Source organism: Staurois parvus, unplaced genomic scaffold (assembly GCF_062004578.1).
Source record: "Staurois parvus isolate SC_StPar_1 unplaced genomic scaffold, SC_StPar_1.0 ptg000215l, whole genome shotgun sequence".
Lineage (NCBI taxonomy): Eukaryota > Metazoa > Chordata > Amphibia > Anura > Ranidae > Staurois > Staurois parvus.
In genome coordinates this window covers 338,417-356,109 of record NW_028318011.1, presented here as the reverse complement: position 1 = coordinate 356,109, position 17,693 = coordinate 338,417, and the positions used below count along the sequence as shown (strand labels likewise).

General features: G+C 38.4%; 1 protein-coding gene across 1 annotated transcript in view; it reads left to right on the top strand.

Annotated features, from left to right (window-relative positions):
• RASEF (RAS and EF-hand domain containing) overlaps positions 1-17,693 on the top strand; it is a 155,088-nt gene that overhangs the window by 117,446 nt on the left and 19,949 nt on the right. The window contains exons 4-14 of the mRNA XM_089679008.1: positions 2,501-2,596; positions 3,320-3,397; positions 4,663-4,778; positions 4,872-4,940; positions 7,316-7,400; positions 10,345-10,421; positions 11,331-11,559; positions 12,533-12,679; positions 13,420-13,567; positions 14,075-14,156; positions 14,533-14,647. Of these exons, the coding sequence (XP_089535134.1) occupies positions 2,501-2,596; positions 3,320-3,397; positions 4,663-4,778; positions 4,872-4,940; positions 7,316-7,400; positions 10,345-10,421; positions 11,331-11,559; positions 12,533-12,679; positions 13,420-13,567; positions 14,075-14,156; positions 14,533-14,647 (1,242 nt within the window). The remainder of the gene's footprint in view (positions 1-2,500; positions 2,597-3,319; positions 3,398-4,662; positions 4,779-4,871; positions 4,941-7,315; positions 7,401-10,344; positions 10,422-11,330; positions 11,560-12,532; positions 12,680-13,419; positions 13,568-14,074; positions 14,157-14,532; positions 14,648-17,693) is intronic.

Here is a 17,693-nt window from a genome sequence, read left to right as displayed (position 1 = left end):
CCTCCTTTATCCTTCACATTACCCCTCTCATCTCCATCCTTCTGTACATTCTTGCTTTCACCTCCTCCCTGTATGATAGATATGCTGTATATACTGTATATACTGCTATATATATATATATCTCCGCACATGCGCAGATTGCGCTCCTGCAGAGCGGCGCAGCGGCGTGTACCTCGGACACGGCCGATGACAGATCTGAGTATCGGCCCCGTTGCCGGTACCATGTGACCTGCTGTGACCAATCATGACATGACAGTTGTATACAATGGATGGCTTCATTCATGCCATCCATTGTATACTAGTACCTAGCTGTGAATGGTCACAGCAATCACATGCACATGTCATGTGATTAGCTGTGGCCAAATCACAGCTAAGCACAAAAAAAACAAAAAACAAAAAAAACCCTGAATGAATCGATGTCATTCAGGTAAATGCTTGCTTATAGCAAAGTAATTCTTTGCTATAAGCAAATTGTGTAAAAAAAAAAAAAATACTGATCACTTCCCCAAAGTAGTACAATGTTACTATGGTAACATTGTACTACTTTGGTCATAGTGAAATATGAAAAAAAATCATAAAAAAAGAAAAAAATGTAATAAAAAAAATAAAGAAAATAAATAAAAATAAAAAAAATATATAATTTTTTTTTTTCATACTGTCACTAGTCAGTGTCCCTGATCACTGCCATGCCAGTTATATGATGATGCTGTACTGCACTGGTGACAGTATGTAAAAAAAAAATAGTGAAACTAATTTTTTTTATTTTTTCATTTTCCGAAAAATTATGACAAAAAAATACAACTTCAAAAAACTCGCCATGCCTCTTATGAAATACGTCGGACTGTCTACTTTGCAAAAAGGGGACATTTGGAGGATATCTGTACTGTTCTGACATTCTTGGACCTCAAGAAATTAGATTGGCTGTCAGTACTTCAGGATTGATCAATATTCAGATCTATACCATAGTTTGTGAACTCTATAACTTTCCTACAAACTAAATAATACATCCTAATTTGGGTTATTTTCACCAAAGACATGTAGCAGAATACATCTCGGCCTAAATTTATGAAGAACAATTATTTATTTGCAAACTTTTATACCAGAAACAAAGAAAAACTTTTTTTTTCAAAATTTTTGGTCTTTTTTTTGTTAATTTAGCAAAAAATAAAAACCCCAGTGGTAATGAAATACCACCAAAAGAAAGCTCTAGTTGTGTGAAGAAAATGATAAAATTTTAGTTTGGGTACAATGTTGTATGACCGCGCAATTGTCATTCAAAGTGTGAGAGCGCTGAAACCTGAAAACTGGCCTGGGCAGGAAGGTGTAAAATTGCCCGGTATTGAATTGGTTAACATATCTGTTATAATATTATTGTCCTTATACTATGAAAACTAATAAAAAGATTGAACTCAAAACTTGGACCTCTTCTGCTTCTCTGCTGTTTGCATTATCATACATAAACTAGCATGCATCCTCAAGTATCATCAAGCATTGTCCAATAGTCCCTACATGCTGCAATAGGATTTGGAAAGTTAGGTTAGGTAAGGTGAATTGATGTTTTTCAAGAGCTCTAATGACCCCAGATATCTTTCACAGAAAACATTTTAACCATCTGTTTTTATCTTTTATGTTCATACTTTCTTTGAGTTGCTATATATACCTTTTACTTACATGGCACTTACATGACTACGCAACACTAAAAAAATTCTATTCAAGTATGTATTCTTAACAAGTACTGTACATTTCATTACTCTCAGTCTCTGACATATCTCCAAATTCCTTTTTTTTTTCTGCTGTTATCTGATTTCTTGCTAAAAAGTGGCTAGGTTTGTTCTCCATAAGTTCCACTCTATGTAAGAACATTAGCCACCCTCTATTGCTCTCTTCCGAGATAAACTGTGGACTATGGGATGGTGTGGTGTGCATTTGACTGTAACTAGTGAACATTGCTTAAACCAAACAAATGGAGGTTTGGGAGCTTGCTGGTGACATTATAAGGAGGCACAAAAACACAGAAATTATCTCATAAAAAATAGATTACTGTGCCATTAAGCAGGGGCGGACTGACAACTCATGGGGCCCCCGGGCAATAGGGGATCATGGGGCCCCTGTGTCCTTGCCCAAACTGAAAAAAGCTTATGAAAGGTACCAGGGGCATCTCATGGGGCCCCCTACTGACCCCGGGCCCTCGGGCAGTGCCCCAGTTTCCAAATGGTCAGTCCGCCCCTACCATTAAGTAATGGATGTGTATGGATTATTGTTTTGAGAGTAAGGGTTTTTTTTGTGTCGGTTTAAGATAAGAACTAGTCTTTACTGATTCATTTTCCATCCTTTCTGCAGGTGAAAGTCACCAATGGTAAAAACACACAGCAATCTTTGTACTGCAGTAGTCATTTCCTTTTCATCAAAAGCATTGCGTTCCTTTCATCCATATATGTTTTCTCAGTGTTGACTTTGAGCAGAACATGACCATATTTTGTTGATGTGTTTATTATTCCAGGAGAAGAGAAAAGCAGAGGAAGCCCTTACTGACTTGAAGCGACAACATGAATCAGAGGTTGCTGAACTCCAGGTGACAATCAAGAAACTGAAAAAGGTATCCAAAAATCCTTTCTTTTTAAAACGTCTCTGATCAGATTACACAAAATTGATAATTTGTCATCAGTATTTCTAGCAATGCATAAATACCTAGTATACACAATGAGAAAATTATATGACATTTTTCGGAGCAACCATCTGATAATCTGATCATTAGTACACAGCTTTCAAGAGCCAAACGTAACAGTTCATGTGAAAATATCTGAAGGGACAAGCACATCTTTTCCGTAAGATAACAGAACAGATGATTTTCATTTAATCAGTACAGTATCCATAAAAAATCAAGTGACCGACACTGCACATGCTCGGAAATGAAAGAATACATTACCATAGAATACAATACAATACATTACATCATCACGTGAAGTTGTATTACGGGAATTTTTGTAACTCTGGTAACCTATTCATTTTCGATATGAGACCAGCATGCAAAAAACAAAAAAAAACAAAACGATTATTCATCTGATTTTCTCATTGTGTGTACCAGGCTTAAAGGGGAAATTCATTAAAGATTCATAACAGATCTATTGTTGTTTTTCTGATGACATAACGGTTCTGTCTATGTATGAACCTTCTCTAAGAAATTTTACAAGGTTGTGACAGCACATATTGCTAAATGTAATGTTATTATTCTGTAATATAAGTAATGTGATTTTTTTTTTATTACATTAAATAAATGATTAATAACTATGTATTTAATTTTGCCATTCTATTTTCCTAGCTGGAAGAACAGTCCAAGAGCATAAACTTAAAAGAAGATGTGGCTGCTTTAAAAAAGCGATTGCATGCATTGACCCTGGTAAGGGACATGGACTGATTCATTAACTTTTTACCCAGATAGCTTACAAAGGGTACAGCTATTCCACAATATTTTACAAATGACTTGTTATTTAATGCCCCTACCAAAGTTATGCTGACAATCTATTCTAACCCTTGTCACCAAATGCATGCAAACGGCGGCTAGCTTACAGGGGCGAGGTCCTTGACTAGGGGAAAGAGGGAATGAGGGGTAGCTTATTCTAAGCAAGTAAGATCAGCCATGATACACTTTCACAGTCTGCACTACCTCTGGCCACCACTAGAGGGAGAATCCACTTCAATCCAGCTGGCTGACCACACACAGGCATATATGAATCTTACATACAATCTGGTGCACTCTATGAGTTGGGAAGTAGTCTAGCAATTAGCACATACTTCTAGGATTCCTCCAGCTATCCTATAAGCTAGAATCCTTGTGTTAATCACTCTTCCCACTATCCACCCACCCAAACACCGGGCACACAACAAACAGTAGCTTGCCAGGCAACCACACACACACACAGAGGACTAAATTGTCCTCTTGTTTCCTATAACCCCTGGAATTTTGTGGTAAAATCTCATCACCAGTGTTTTGATTATGCTGCCCCCAACCAAGCATGATAAAAAATGCTCACCACCAAAATGTGTATGGAAGACAATGTTTTCTTCAAACATCCACACAGGCACACATAATAAGACCAAACTTGGTTGTAATGTATACCAGATAACCTGGCCCTGTATCATTCTGTAACTGGCAAAATTGATTGAATTACATTAGATGATATGAGTATCTTGAGGCCTCCTATGCAGCCTACATCCTACAAATAATTCTTCCAGTGGATCTCTGGCCAGCTGTTGTCAGCAGAGCCTACTCCCAAATGACAAACTAAGCAGTCCTCGCTGCTGTAGGTATTCCTATCATTGGTGTGCTATGTTTTGGTTGTCAATGATGTTGGAAACCCCAGATGTGAACTGTTCAAGTGTCAGAGCTTGCCCATACCTGAACAATCATTGTCTGAATGTGAGCCTGTGTGGAATCTTTACCTTTCTAGTAAGTTTGTAAAGTATACTGATTAAACTGTACACTGAAGAATTCCATGCTAATAAGGGTAGAACACACCAACGCCAAACAGAGAGGGCCATAACTTGAGCCCCGGCATTACATTCCAAACTGGTGATTTCTGATTGGTTGGCTTTCTGTAACACATCAGCATGTAAAGCTCATAATATCATTGAAAATAAAATATCATTGTATGCTTCCAATAGGAAAATCAGAAACTCAAGAAAGAACTTCTTGAAGCCCAGACCAGCATCTCTTTCCTTCAGAGTGAACTTGATGCTTTGAAAAGTGACTATGCTGACCAGAGTTTAAATTCTGAAAGGTATTTCACAACTATTGTTACACCCTAAACCAATCTGATATTTAATTTAATACCATATAAGATGAGGCTCTTATTTTTTTTTTTTTTTTATAGAGATATGGAGATAATCAGAGAATATACAGATGAACGGGAAAACTTAGCACGGCAGATTGAGATTCTTCAGTATGTATATTTTTGTGTACATTTTAAATAAATATACAAGATTTTATAATTTAATATTATCTTGTGCACATAAAAAGCACCTACACAAAACAAATTCTTCTCTTCTTGATTATTAATTGGACTTGGTTGAACTTTTGATTGGAAGTTTAAGTCCCCATTCCCACGGACCTTCTTTATTCATTACTATTATGGGCCACACTAAACTTCATATAGATAACTGTCTTACTTAGCCCTGCTTAAGGTGTATGCAAATCCTAAAAATTAACTTCTCATGTTTGCTACCTTTTAGTCTGGTAAATATAATGTCCAAAGTGTTTTGTTATATCTGTTTGAGAAGTAAAAAAAAAATCTATTGATCCTGCCAGAAATCAAGTAGGCTGATAACTTCCTGTGCTTTTTGCCCCTGCTGACTGATATCAGTTAGCATTGTTCTTAGTTTCCTCTCTGTGAAGTACAGAACACCTCCCCTATGTTATGGGTTTAAGGAGAAGTTTTCTGTGGTCTAACACACTTTCAGTCCTAAGGAGACAATGCTGCTTCTGCATAGGTACACTACAGTGAGTGGATGTTGTCTCCCTGGAAGTGGTAGGACAAATTCACATGGATGTAAAGCCCCTTACAGTGTGCCCCCATCTCTGTGTACCTGTCAAACGGGGCTGTACAGGTGATTCCGTACAGCCGCCAAGTCTCCATTCACTTATATAGGCTGCTTACACACAGCTAGCTCCCTGCTAGTCCAAAAAGATAAATAAATGGCTGTACACTGTATAGGCCTGTGTACCCATGTGAAGACCTTACTGGCAATATCACCAGATGGAAATAAAGGAAAAAAAGCCAGCAAAAAGAAAAAGAATGCAGCGAGCACATATAAGGACTAGTATGCTGTAACATTATATATTTAGTTCCTGGTTTTATATACACTCTATTCATTGCAGTTCTTATGATAAAACATCCATATAAGGGGCAGGCGACAAAAATGGCGGTCAGGGAAAAATTAAAAATGAGTGGTACAGCAGTCCTTACTTTATCATTTGCCTGAGCCTTTTTATCTGAAATGATCAATATAATGAATTCACTTAATGTGCAATGTCTTTATAAATTAAAGTAATAAAAGATAAGTGATTTTCTTCCAATGACATTGTATTATGCTATACCTTACTCCCAAGTTCTCTTACAGCAACCTTGTTTTCCTCCCTGTGAAGGGCAAATTTAAACCACTAAATCTGAATGTTAAATGTCTTGGTCCCTTAAGAGCTATGTCCTTTCTATTTCCTGTTTTATAGCACAGAACTGCTGTTGTCCCAGAATACTCATCTATAGGTGTGTGATATGCATAGGTTTGTTTTGTCATTTGTCTCATTAGTAAGGGGCAACGTGCTTGTTAAGTGTGGAAATGTTTTACCCATACATTTATCCCAAAAACTTATTCAGTAAAAGCATAACAAACCTATTTGCAAATTGTATTGAATTTTCCATCAAAGCAATATGCACTTTGTTAGAGTGCCTGTTCGAATTTTCACTTTCCATTGTTCATTATACAGTATGTGCACATTTCAAAAGACAGGATAAAAAGAGAGGTTCAGAAAACAGGGAAATATTTTTTTTTACTCTTAGAGCTCTGCATGGAAGATAGTATTGTATTCATTTGTTACTAGATTGTTTTAGTTTTACTTATTGAACCTGAATAAGAAAAAATTAATTGTTGACCCCCACCTCCCCACACTTCAGTGATGGGAAGGGGAAAAATAATCTACATATATAAACAATATGCCAAGCCTATGGGTCAGTTACTGTTTTTTATTCTTGTAATAGTTATTCAGATACTTTCTATCTTTACCATATTCATAAGCAGCAAGGGGTGGGACCTGAATGTTCAGAAGATATTTTGTTTCTGAATATATTAGAGATCTCTGAAATTGACTGGTCATACAGCAGTATATTTATTGCATGTCATATTACGGTGATTGAACTGTATATTATTATTATACAGGATTTATATAGTGCCAACAGTCTGCTCAGCGCTCTACAATATAACGGGAGACAATACAGCAACAATACAGTTCAATACAAGAGGGATTTGAGGGCCCTGCTCCTTGGAGCTTACAATCTAGGAGATGGAAACCTGCCCTTGTAAATTGGTGGTTAAACTTTTCTGTATGGCCTCAAAAACTTTAAAAAAAAATAATTTCTGTTATACAATAGTTTTCAGTAATGTTTAGCACAAATCCATTAATAATGACAAAAATATCATTTCAGTGACCTGGTTGTACAGTCACTTTTGGTCTGATTCTTGTTATTACTCTGTAACTTTAGTTTAAAACTTTCTGTTGAATCCCCTGTAAGACTTTGGCTGACATTACATTTTTCGATTACAGAACAGCTAATAGAAAGCTGCATGACAGTAATGATGGACTGCGGAGTGTGCTGGAGAACAGTTTGATCAAGTACAACAGATCACTGGTACGTAGATGTTCCAGACACTAGGTGCTGCTCCTCTAGTGCCAGTAATGATATGCTCCCTGCAAGGACAAAAGCGGTGATGAGTTTGTCTCAGGGCAGCCACATCTTCATCAGACTTTCATCATTTTCTCCAAGGATTCAGGAAAATCACAACTATATGGAACAGTCTTTACAGTGTAAATATTTGCATTCAGTGGTCCATAGATATACTAAAACAGTAAATTTTTAAGTTTGTTTTTTTGTAACAATGTACAGGCTGGTTTTAAAAACTAGCAACAATATGTCTTTGAGCTAATTTAAACTAAAATAAAATATTCACTAAATAAATAGTATTAAAGCACAAATATATATTGAGGATGATCTTGGACTAGCTGAAATGAATCCAGTACATATATAACTAAATCACAGACTCCTGAATTAAAGTGGAACTAAAAAGATTTACTATGTTATAGGTCTCATTTAGAAATTTTAAAGCTGTTGTAAAGTTAAACTTTTTTTTACTATAATAAAAAAGATGACATACTCACCTGCTCTGTTGAAGGGTATTGCAGAGAAGGGTTCCTTTACTCCTGGGGACCCCTGGCAGTGCTGTCTGCTTCACCTCTTCTCCTTGTGCCCCCATAACAAGCCATGTGCTAAGGGGGAACATGTGTGGGTGCACTCTGGAGCCAGACCTGGGTTGAGACACACACAGTGTGGCTAGGCGTCCCCCGCTCGCTCCCTCCTCACAGGATTTGATTGCTCCTGCTGCTCTCAGCCAAGCTTGAGAACCTGAGAAAGATGGGAGAAGGAGGAGAAGGCCTGTAGACAGATCAGCATTGGATCGATGGAGAAATCAGGTAGGTAGATTTTGTACCTTAAAGTAGAAATAAAGCCATAGCTTTTTATGCCCTACTTCTCCTATGGATTACAGGAGTGCAGTTCTTTCTGCACTCCTGTGACCTGTTTTGTCAAACAGCCGATTCAGGTTCAGGAAAGATCCCAGACTTTATAGTTGGATCCATCCAGATTCCAGACCAGCAGCTGGCTCAGCCTCTCAGCAAGCCACTGAGAGCCTGAGCCAGGCCCTCCCACCTTTTTCACGGCTTGGTCTCCAGTGAGCAATGGAGGGGCAGAACAGAGAACTGGTGACTGATAGTCACCACTCTCTGGTCAGAGCGCTCAGTTTTCAGTGGAGATCCAGCAGGGGACAGATGTAGCATTGGACTGATGCTACATAAACCTAGGTGAGTATAATTTTTTTTTAACCCAATCCTGTACTTCTCTTTTAATGCATAGCATGTGTTAGGTTAAAAAAAAACTTTTGGCTTTAGAACAAATTTAATTGTGCTATGCAGTAGCCTGAAAAACTATCATTTTAAATTCCTCCTGAAAAATAGTAGTGCACTTTCTGCTATGTGAGGGTACCTAGGCACTCCTGTGCCTAAAACTTTATAGCTGTAAATCTGCTGTGTGAGATCTAAGGCAATGCTTGTGAGATATAATATATTGCTAGTTCCAGCAGATTTGGTGTTGTCACTATTGTGCTGCTTAAAGAAGAGAAAACAAAAGCCTTACCTCTACCAAGATGGCCTTCTGCACACAGAGACCGTGCAGAATAAAGGATAGCTAATAATAGGGAAAAGATCAGCTGCGGAGAGACCACAGGTAATTCCGTTGACTAGTCCTTTGCCCTCTGTTTGCCTTTTTATGGATACAGTTTCCAGAGTTCAATTCCCATTTAAATATTTTGCAGTAGTTTTTGACTGTTGTATTTCACATACCGGTAGTATTTGACCTAAAATACCTTGAAGAGGAACAGAGATAATAAGTATAGTGTACAAAGAGAAGGAAAAATGTTTCTCTCAGTAACCTCACACAACCTTCCTTCTAACTTGTCAGACTAGAATCTCTCACATTTGTCTCACATTCCCTACACCGAAGATTATGCAATTGAAGATTGCAGGTATTTTGTTCAAGGGTCCCAGGTCTGCTCAAAATATGCCTGTAAACTGTGTCTTTTAGAATGTTTGCCATTTCCCAAGATGACCGAGATGAGGGACATAATCCATGTTCAATATAATTTAGCTTTAGTTCATTTCCATGGTCTGACAATGGAAATCTTGACTGCAAAGAAGATATGGAATATTAATTTCTAAAGATTTTGTGCGATTCTAGAGATGGGTTAATTTCTTAGAACATTATAAGGATTTCACATTATGAGGATGATCTAATTAGTCACTGGTTGTATAAAGGAGTATGTGCTCTTCCAATGCCTTTTAATTTTGGGGCATGGCCACCAAGTATGGAACACCATTACTTGTTTTTCACAAGATTGGAAAATGGAGAAAGCCCCGGAAAATATGGTTGATAACCTGGATTTATCGTATGATTAGAACTCCTCTTTTTAATGGTTGTACATGTGCACACATTAATAAGTATGCATATTATTCACAATTACATCTAAGAACATCACCAGTTACCAACCACCAGTTATCCTTAGTCCAGGATCACAGTAAAGGTGTTAGGAGCTAAAATTATTGACTCCCTTATGGGGATTGCTGTCATTTTTACAGAGATAATCTGAAAAACAGTGTTGCAAAAATTAGTCATCACAAAAATCCATCTCTCTCTATCCCTTACTCCTAAAAAACAGAAAAAGATAGACTGGTACATTGTGGCCAAGAATATTTTAGTAATAATAGAATGTAAAAAATCAGCTATAGTTGACATATAGGTGCAATTGCTACCATTACCATGAATGAGAAGTACAAGTAACTGTAGTATACATGTAATTGTAAAGAATGTGGAATGGAGGGTTAGCAAGGAGGTTACTGCTGCTTCTAAGCAATGGTTCTGGATGGGGCTTGGGCTGCCAACATTCAACAACTGACATTCAGTTATGAGCATCAGGAGTCTTTCCACAAACTGGAACATAATTGGATAACATTTTCTTTGTTTTCAGCGTGCAAACACTTCGCCCGGAAGTACCATTTCCAGGAACAGTCCCAAGTTAAACAGATGTAATTCTCCATATGACCGGTATAGTAAATTGCTTACGTCATGTTCAATGATGGAGAGGAGAGTGAATGTGTGTGTCTTTACATCATGTTAAATGATGGAAAGGAGTCTACATGCTATACGTCTTTTCCTGGGCAAACCATTAAGCTTTAAAGTGACATCTCATGTCAATTTAATTTAGAAGATATACCTGTCAAAGCAAAATCTTTTTAGTGTATGCAAGCAGAAATGTATGTATTGAAATGTCTTGGAGGAGAACTGATGTTGCTGTCAATATTAATCAATGAACTTTTACCATTGAAACATGAAAGATAAAAATGGATTGCTTGCTATGGGCTGTAGAGACTGCTCATACATAAGCCTCTTTGATTTTTCTGTAAAATGGTGCTCTGTATTTAGATGTGCTCTTGTCTATTGCTACATAATTACTGTAGTTAAAAATTCTTGGTGCTGGCATTAGCTCTGTAAAAAGCAGATGCTCTCCTCAATTTAGATATCATTTGAATGTTTGGGCAGCTTATGTACTGGAGGTGTTACATACAGAGATATCCCAGCTCTGCCTGTGCTCAGGTTCCTTTATTTCTCTACAGAGAAGACTGAAAGATCCAAACAACCGTGTGTGGCACTAACAGGACCATAGCTGGCATCTGTCAAGTTAGCATAAAATTAAATAGAAAAAGCAGCTATGATACTGATGAAACAGCAGCCAGAAAGGACACAAATAAAATCAAGCTTTGTTTCATGGGTAGTGATCAAGGGTAGGTAGCTGAGCGTTCATTGTAAACCACAGAAAAATATTTCAATTCGGTTTTAGACATTTATGTATTATAATATGTGCAAAAATAATGTGGGTGTTGCATGTAACTTAAATCTAATGATATTCTGAAGTGATTTTCACTAATGCCATATTATATAACTTTTGGCCTTTAGGTCTCCATCCTACTTAGATGAGGACTATGATTCTTTAGCAGTGTGTGATCCTATGCAGAGGATGAACTGTGAGGTTGACAGCCTTCCTGAGAGCTGTATAGACAGTGGTTTATCCACTCTCAGAGACTCCAATGAGTATGACTCTGAAGTCGAGTACAGGGCACCAAGGAACTTCTACAGGTCAAGGTTTCCACTTGAGAGTTATGGTGGGGATGCTTCAGATACAGATGTAAGTATCACAATACTATTTCCAACTTGGCTTGCCATACATTGGCAACACAGGCTTGGATTTGTAGTTTCACAAAGATTGAAAATTAATGTCTAGTGGTGTTTGAATGTATTGGAAGGAAAAGGTTGGGGGATACACAGATATACAGTACATATACATTAAACTTTGGTGAGGGGGACTTAGAAAAAAACATGTTTTTACTTTTTTCCACCTTAGTAGTTCAATTGGACTTTTTTTCTTTAATTGCATGCAGAGCATTATTAGACACTTTTCTGCTGGGCCCTAGATTCTTGACTAGGTTGCCTTTGGGGAGAAATTAACCCTTAACAATCAATCTGATCCTAATAGGTAATTCCACCCCCCCTCCACCTTAACATATAAACAAACCTTTAAATGTAATTCCCTAACCTTCAACTTTAAACCTAACACCTTTATCCACCAAAAATAAAAGCATCACTTGAATTGTCAGCCAGTAATTATATTATTGAAGCAATGTCTTAGTGCATGTGCTGATCTGTAACAGTCTAGGGATCCTGTGTAGCAGCCCTTAAATAATGAACCTTTAACGTCTATGTTCTAAATTTAAATGCCCTAGGATACCATATAATTGACTCCTGGCTCTGACAGAATGCAAGTCTGATTTCTCTTTTTGCTCTTTTGTACTGTTAATAATATTTTCCTGAAAGGCTATCAGTAAAATGGAAACCAGGGAGAGAAACATCAACCACAGTTTTCTGGGCTAACGTGAATACTCTGAATACCTTTAAGCTCATTGACTATATCTGATGGCAATTAAAAGAATTGTTAGAGTAAGCTGTAATAACATTTTATGAATTTGTTTTTAAGATGTTACCAAGTTTTCAGCCAACATCCAAACAAAACCCAATTATGTCAACTGTAACTAGGTGCATCACTGTTTACATAGTAGTTGCAGCAAAATAATTGTTATATGTTTTTTTTTCTTTGGATGTAGGTCCCAGAAATCCGAGATGAAGAGTCATATGCCCCAGAATCTGCTGGATCATTTCTTGACTGGAAACCCTCACGACCTGTCAGTAGAAGCAGTTCAGGAGCATCATCAAGAAAGTGCATCTCAGCTCTACCTGCACATGCAACTCGAGTAAGTAGAATTTAGTTTTAACTTTATACAGGTGTGAAGATAAAGGTTGTTAATATATCATATAATGTTAAGTCAAATAGGTCTCACTCTCAGGTTTGAGATATTTATGTCTGACAACACTGCCATATTAAGTCTTGTTAAAGAGAAACTGAACTCATGAGCCATTGTTTCTACAACCCAACAAGCCAACAGTCTGTCTCCAATCCTGTACAGATTAGTTTCTATAGAAAACTGTATGTGTATTCGAAAAAAGTGTAAAATGCTTTAGTAAACCACAAGTTATGTTATGGAACATATTAGATTTGGCTTTACCCAAGTTTTGTTCAGTTTCATTCTGCTCTATCTTTTATACTTGTTTGGAAAGTTTATATCAAGATGTCAGCTTTTGGTTGTAGTATTTTATATGTGATGTTTCTTACTGGTCTTACTAAACTCATTTACAGTAACCTTTACAACGAAAACTATATTTGGATGCCCTTTAATGCTACTCATATGTCAACAAGTACAGTGGCTATGGGACCTCTGTTTTTAAATCCATTGGGCCCACTGTGATATATTTGTCACTGAACCAAAAAACATACAAAGGGGAGGTGTGTTCTTTAATTCCTCCTATAGAAAATCAACAGAGCTGAGCCTGTTGCACCCCCTCCCCACCTAATTCTGTCTGATTTATTCTATTTTTTTGGTATTTGGTTATATTAGAAAATAATTCTGACATAATAAAAAGGTAATTTTTTTAGGTAGATGCAGAGGACCGACTAAGCAAGTTTCCGAGCACAGAGAAAGCATACAAGATAGTCCTTGCTGGAGACGCTGCTGTTGGAAAGTCTAGTTTTCTCATGAGACTTTGTAAAAATGAATTTCGAGGCAACACAAGTGCTACTTTGGGTATGTCAAAACCTTGATGTATTTCCATTGTTATATTAAAACTAAAGAACATTGAGAGATATTTCAAGGCTATGATCTGTAGAGTATCAAAAAGGTGATGGTGGCATTATGGATTACTGTAGTTAACATCCAACTATTTTCAAGCTGGATTGTTTATAAACTGGTGGTTGGATGTTATACTTTGAATAAAACCTGTTTTTCATTTATCCCTTTCATTTGCCGTAGTTATTTTTAATTCCTTCCTAAATGTTAAAATATTTGTTATCTGCAGCCTTCACATGGTTTATCCTTTATCTATCAGAGCTCATAAATATTCATGTTTTACATTTATAAATCTTTTTAGATTTACAACAGTCTACCTGGCTCTTCCGATATTTTACTGACTATATTATATAATATCTTAAGTTAATTATTTTAGAACTGTTATGATTTAAGGGAAACTATTATAAATTGTACTATTGTTGTATAAGTAGAAATTAACCACAGCTATTTTTGTATTGGAAAAAGGAGTGGATTTTCAAATGAAGACCCTCATAGTAGATGGAGAGCCAACATTATTGCAGCTTTGGGATACAGCAGGTCAGGAAAGGTATGCAATCTGACCTTTTGTCCTTTGTGATCATACTTGAATCATTATAATAGATACTGTATACAGAATGTCTAAACAGTATGACCTAAAGTCAGAAACCGACAAATCCACCCCCTTACTATACCTGACCATACTCAGCATAGATGTTAGCAAAGATCATGCCATACATATGATGAAATGATTTCACTTGTAGTAGTCATCTAATGTGCATACCCAAAAGTAAGTTAGGAAATATGTGTTAGCTCAGTGATGTGCCAGGGAAATCCAACAGTAGTTTTTATAAAAACAATTTTCTATCAATGAATAAAAGGAAATACTTAAGAATGAACGAAGGGAAGTACAAAGTTAACTGATGTGTTTATATTTTGTGTTCTAGATTTAGGAGCATTGCAAAGTCTTATTTTAGAAGGGCTGACGGAGTTCTCCTTTTGTACGATGTGACTTGTGAGAAGAGCTTTTTGAATGTGAGGGAATGGATAGATATGATTGAGGTAATCTAAAGAAGCGTACATTTATAGTAAGAGCTATGAAAAAAAAAGTTTTACGTTTGGTATGTTACACTTTAAAAAACATTGTCGTATATATGTAGAGTCTTCTCAGCTCTGTACTGAGAAGACTTTACTGTCTAATAGCATGCCTGCATTTTTAAGTCATGTCCCTTTCTATGTCCTGCAATTCACTATTTCTTTATCATTTATTGAGGGTCACAGGAATGTTGAAATTCTTAAGCTTATGTTTTATATGCTGCTACCTCCAGGAGCTTTGGACACTATCAGACAGGAAAAGAAATCCCTCATGTCACCCCACCCCTAACTGTAATTTATTTTGTTAGTGTCCTAGGAGGTTGGACACCTGTTTTCTCTTCTCTAATGAGAAAATGCCTAACTATATTTTACTCACTTCTATTTTTTTTCAATTCAGTCAAAATACCCAATGTGGATGCTTCATTTATTCACATTAACAGAGAAGCTACTAGTAGAGTAAAAGATATACTTACTTTGGGGACTTAACCAATACATAGTTAAATTTGACCAGTTTGAAGCAATCATAGAAAAAAAAGCATGGGGTCCCCATCCACGTCGATGCATTTTGCAGGTCTTACCCACTTCCTCAGCAGGATTTCAGGAAATGTACAATCTAAGTAATCATAGAGAAAATAAATAAATAAATACTTATGTGCAGCATTTATACATTATTTAAACACCATAGCTGTTTGCTGTGTAACCATTTTACTCACTGGATTCAAGTCTTCTGTCACTAAAATTCCACTAAAAAGTGTGGGCTGTACCAACAAAGCCACTGGGGGACAAGCACAGGGACACCCCACAGGAGCAGCTAGGGGAAGAAATAAAAACGGGGGTTAGGAGGTAAACACCATAAGCACCAACTAACTGAATTATCAATGAATGTTAAAAAGACCTATATGATAGGAGTTTGTTGACAGGTATAGACAGAGGCCACAAAAAGTATGATACCAATGAAAATATATTTCTTCAATCATGCATTAAGAGAACAGGAAGATACACAATGTTACGTCAACTGAGCTGTCACAAATAACATGTTTCCATTTACTTTAAAATAGAGAATGAAAAGAATTAAGGGGATTAAATTCACACCTAAACATGCATCCCAGCTTCCACAGACTTACAACACACTCCCACTTCTACATACATACACATGCAATATTCACATGTGCATCCATCTTGATATGTACCCTCTCATCCTTACCCAGACAATAACCACACCACATGCACATACACCAGTTTACCATCCGTAGACATGCATTTGCATGCATACGCATATACAGGGATGTATTTTCTGCAAGGCAAACAAGGTGTTTGCCTAGGGCGGCATTTTTCATGAGGCAGCACCGCCAACTGGAAGAAAGGACACACGTGAAGATGGAGACATGTTGGGCTTGGTGTGTCAGTGCGGTGAGCCTTCCCAGTGTACCAGCCGCCGCCCAAGAGAAGGACATCCAGAGTACAGTCCTGCAGACATGGCACGGCTGCTGGAGCAGTGGGAAGTCTGCAGGTGAGGTGAGGATGGGGAGAAGCTAAACACAGAGATTAGGCTGGAAATGTATGATGATCACTGTCATACTGTATTGTTGGTGTTCCTATCAGCCAGGAGCTTAGTTAGAAGTGCTGGGAACCATCAGGATCAGTCTGGGGGAATCAATGTGTATGAGGGGTGTGTGTGTAAATCATTGTATATAGAGGGAGGGGGGGAATCCATGTATATGGGGGTAGGCTGTGGGGGAAATCCGCGTATATGGGGGCAGGCTGTTGGGGAGAAATCAGTGTATATGGGGGCAGTCTGTTGGGAGGGGGATCAGTGTATATGGGGGTAGTCTGTGTTGGGGTGGGAATCAATGTATATGGGGGTAGTCTGTGTTTGGGGGATCAGTGTATATGGGGGTAGTCTGTGTTTGGGGGATCAATGTATATGTGGGCAGTCTGTGGGAGGATTAGTGTATATGGGGGCAGTCTGTTGAGGGGGGGTCAGGGTATATGGGGACAGTCTGTGAGGAGGGATTAGTGTATATGGGGGCAGTCAGTGGGGGGATCAGTGTATATGGGGGAAGTTTGTGGGGGGGGGGAATCAGTGTATATGGGGGCAGTCTGTTGGGGGTGGGCAATCAGTGTATGTGGGGGCAATCTGTTGGGGGGGCAATCAGTGTATATAGAGGCAGTCTATGGGGGGCAATCAGTGTATATGGAGGCAGTCTGTAAGGGGGGATCAGTGTATATGGGGGCAGTCTCTGTGAGAATTGATTAGTGTATATGGGGGTAGTCTGTGGGGGGATCAGTGTATATGGGGGCAGTCTGTGGGGGGATCAGTGTATATGAGGTCAGTCTGTGGGGGGATCAGTGTATATGGGGGAAGTCTGTGGGGGGGATCAGTGTATATGGGGGCAGTCTGTGGGGGGGGGGTCAGTGTATATGGGGGCAGTCTGTTGGGGGGGAAATCAGTGTATATGGAGGCAGTCTATGGTAGGGGGGGAATCAGTGTATATGGAGGCAGTCAGGGGCGGACTGACCATTTGAAAACTCGGGCACTGCCCAAGGGCCCAGGGTCAGTAGGGGGCCCCATGAAATGCCCCTGATACTTTTTTATAGGCTTTTTTGGGTGTGCTTTGAGTGTGGGCAAGGACACAGGGGCCCCATGATCCCCTATTGCCCGGGGGCCCCATGAGTTGTCAGTCCACCCCTGGAGGCAGTCTGTAAGTGGGGGATCAGTGTATATGGGGACAGTCTCTGTGGGGGGGAGGGAGATCACTCTGGGGGGTTCAGTGTGTGAGTCGGAGGGAATTTACATCCCACCAAACCCTGCATACACCCATCAACTCCCTGCAGAGATCTGGCATCACCCAACACGCCCCATTACACCCATCACACGCCAACATACCCTGCCAGCACATCTCATAGATCTCACCCTACTATACTTTGCATATACCAATCATATAAACCCTCCTGCACCGCTCACCACCCATCACACTCCACAGTTCCTGCTTACACCCATCACACAGCTATG